The 3,802-nt window shown below is 41.6% G+C and overlaps 1 protein-coding gene across 1 annotated transcript in view; it reads left to right on the forward strand.

Annotated features, from left to right (window-relative positions):
* LOC106874588 (uncharacterized) overlaps positions 1-3,802 on the forward strand; it is a 19,083-nt gene that overhangs the window by 6,549 nt on the left and 8,732 nt on the right. The window contains exon 4 of the mRNA XM_014922377.2: positions 2,697-2,851. Coding sequence (XP_014777863.2) covers positions 2,697-2,851 — 155 coding nt within the window. The remainder of the gene's footprint in view (positions 1-2,696; positions 2,852-3,802) is intronic.

Genomic DNA, 3,802 nt, shown 5'->3' on the forward strand with positions numbered 1-3,802 from the left:
AGAGAGAGAGAGAGAGAGAGAGAGAGAGAGAGAGAGAGAGAGAGAGAGAGAAAGAGAGCGTATTCTCGTATTCTCGTTGAGAATATCTGGTTAGAAATATGGAAGGAAAAATGTGAAATTGTGCTTCAAAATACAAAGGCCTTACCGCGAAAACTTGAAGAAAATGGTGAAAGCATTGAAAGAGTGAAGAGAGGGTTTGAAAGATTTTATGAGAGAACTGTCTCATACTTAAATCTATGGAAAGGAAATTTAGGGCTTCAAAGTTGGGACAACACAGATATTTTAAGTACAAAAAAAAGGGGACAGTTTACTTTTAATTGCAAAGAAAAACACATATTAATAAAAGGAATTTTAGTGCTGTAGTAGAATCCTACTACACCAGCTGAACGCATCTTTTTCTGCAGTAAATGGAATGCACCTTTCCGTAGCAGTTGAGGTCAGATTGACGAGAAGCCATACGTGTGGAGATGCAAACCATCTAAAAGCTTTCTGTCAGGTGCACACATACAAAATGAGAAAATGAGGAATCCTCCAGCCTCTGCTTTCATCAACTTCACCATAACAGCAGCATGAGCAACAAGAGATGCAGCATCAGCATCAACAGCGGCTATCCGAAGAGCAGCAATATAAACAAATCAACAAAGGACGCACTAAAAGAACGAGATAAACAGTCGACAATATCAGTAGCAGACAGCAATGCCATTTCCAAGGAAAAGAAAAATGTGACGTACAGCACCACAACCCCAAGAGACTTCACTCAGTCAAACTCCCGACACAGAAATACAAGAATGCGCAAAATACCCATTACACCTGCCACAGATTTCTCCGACATTGAAAACTCGTCTCAGTTTGGGAGTGACGCCAGAATGGATACTTGTAAAGGAAAAGAGATTTTAAAAAATGGACAATTGAAAATGCAGCAGCAGACAAAACACGAAGAGATTAGAGGACAAGACACAGAAACAGACAGACCATCACACCAGGCACATCAACAACACTAACATCAACACAACTACAAACATTTTCAACACTAGAAACACCACCAGTATTAAAAACACATCGACAAACGAGAACACATCACAATGGAAACCAACAACATGAACAGCATCCACAGACCTTGCAATCAAAAGGTATCGTCAAATATACGACCATACACAGAAAGAATAACGAAGCATATTCCTCAATACTCACAATGAATACATCACAAATCCACATAACACTCCAACTCATATAAGCATCATAAAAACAGCGCAAGAAATCTACAACAAACTAAAAACAAAATATCCCAAGGGAATGGGAAATTTCGAGAGCTATCAATGAAAATTCTACAAAGACATGCTTGCAGAGATACCCAGATCTAGCTGGAAGGATGGAAAATCTATCCCTTCACAAAAATGTTCATACTCATAATAGGTGATGTGAATGCATTAGTCTGGGGTCGTCTTGGATGTAGAGACGCCTGCTCAATGATCTCAAATCACTAGACATCGATGCGGTGGCTATCGGCGTTCCCAGAATTTCCGAGGCACGAGCATTTGTACCCATCTTCGGTGACTACGAACTGTATGCATCTCTAAAACTTCCGGCAATGGATGATGGAGTAGTTGCGTTGTTTCGGAAAGGTCTTGATCTCTGAATACGGATCATTTTCCTACACTCAGAAAAGAAATCGGTGGAGCTGGACATGACTTACATCATAAGCCATGCCTTCAGAATAGAAGCACAAAGGATATCCTTCTCCACATCAGACCGAAGGGCGGGGTGTTTCAACACTATATCTACTTGCCCAGCGTGTGGTGTGGGTGGAAAACGCTCTCATCGCGTCTATCATTTACTACCCTCATACTGTTGTGTTTTGCCCTGCTTTGCGAATGGCGAAAATGGTGTGCTAACTGTTCAGCCTTCTACGACATCTCCAGTGTTTCTGTGGCGGGGAGCAGGTATAGTTGCCGTTTGTTAGACGCACTTTTCTGCTGCTAGTCTCCCTGTCAGTGCTGCAGTACTAGACGAAGCGTTAACCGAGGCTGGGCGCCCGATACCTGGAGAGTCCCTCAGATGCTTGCATCTCTCTGCCAGTAGAGCAACGCAGTCGGTGGATGTTCTTTCGTCGCATTCCATAGAGGGTTAGTGAGGTGTAAGAGCGATATCGTCATCAGAGAACCTCTAGTCGTCGATGAGAAATCCACTGGCTGCTCTGTTCCAGAGGACTTTCGGACCAGGGTCTATGGATACTATACAAAGATATCTGTTAAGGCAGTGGTAAGTGGTACTAGACTGGCATTGCTGGTTCGAGATGAACTCTTCAGGTATGGTAATGCCATAAGCCATGCCTGTCCGAGATGCGAGCAGAGCAACGAAACTGTCCTTCACGCACTCGGATATTGCTCGAGCATCGTTGATTTGTGGAGTCATGTTGAACAGTTCCTCTCTCTACCATTTTCCTTCTTCGCCTTTTTCTCCCTCTCTATCTCTTCTCGCACTTTCTCCTCTGCCCTCACTCTCTTTCTCTTTATATATATCCACACTCACTCACACTCTCTCTTAAACTGTATCCTCCCTCTCACTCTTTATCTGTGTCTTCTCTTTGCGTCCTCTCTCCCTCCAACTCTCTCTCTCTCTCTCTCTCTTTCTTTCTCTCTCTCCCGTACCCTTCATCTCAGATTATTTCCCAATCCTCTTTTCCTTTCTACTTGCAGGTGAGATTAAGTCTGAGAGACAATTCCGGTGTTGTTCGACGTTTATCTTTCAATGGAACGGGGTCGAATCTTTCATCGTGGTTCCAGGAAGATAAAGTTATTTTTTCAGGCCAATGGACATTTCAGGGACAAGCAGAATTCTTTTTCAATAATTAGTATGTATTATTTATTATTCTGTTTTTTTTAATGTTTTTTAAGTAACAAAATGGTTTGATGACAGAAACAGAGGACAGAAACCAAACAACCACGAGAAATTCATCCTTTATATAAATGATTACTTTAATTATTGCTTCTGTTTTATGCACAAGGTCAGCGATTTTGAGAGAAGGGAATTAATACTGTAAGGGATTAGTGGATATATATAATACAAAAATAGGACAAGAACACAAAACATCCAGACAGTTAGGTGATACAAAAAAGGGACAACAAAACATCCAGACAGACGATACAAGGAAAACAAGGACAGGTCATTCGGAGTTTCCTATCCTCAGTCGAGTCCCAGATTATCTTTGCAATCTCGGCTGGTTATACTCGAGATTGCTCCAATCTAGCCATCCCCAAGGAAAAACTAAGCTAAGAGCATTAGATTCTTTGGAAGAAAGCAGCGAATGTATACGAAAACAAGGACGGGGAAAAAACGAAAAATGTTCCACAAATACAAATGCAATTAACAGGACATAACAGGTGTCTTTCGACTAAGGATGAATTAAATTAAATAGCGTGTGTGGAAGTAAAGCCTCACGGCAAGAACATGAGATTATGCAGGCACAGGGAGGAATATAGATATTGCACGGATGGTAGTCGAACCAAGAAAGAAAAGTCAGGCTTGGCCGAACACCGGTCACGTGGTGAGAGAAGAGAGAGCAGTAGAGACAGAGGGATAGAAGAATTAAGGTGGGGCGAGAAAAAATTGAAAGAGACACTGAAATGAAAGAGGAAGGAAAGTGAGCATGAAGAGAAGGTCAGGAAATGTGAGAGAGGGGGAACGAAAGAGCGAAGAGTGGAATGAACGAAGTGTGAAAGGGCTGATAGAAAGAAGGATAGAATGGAAGAATACAAAGAATAATAGAGTCGTACAAAATTTATATATATATATATATATATAT

The sequence above is a fragment of the Octopus bimaculoides genome, chromosome 8 (genome assembly GCF_001194135.2).
Source record: "Octopus bimaculoides isolate UCB-OBI-ISO-001 chromosome 8, ASM119413v2, whole genome shotgun sequence".
Lineage (NCBI taxonomy): Eukaryota > Metazoa > Mollusca > Cephalopoda > Octopoda > Octopodidae > Octopus > Octopus bimaculoides.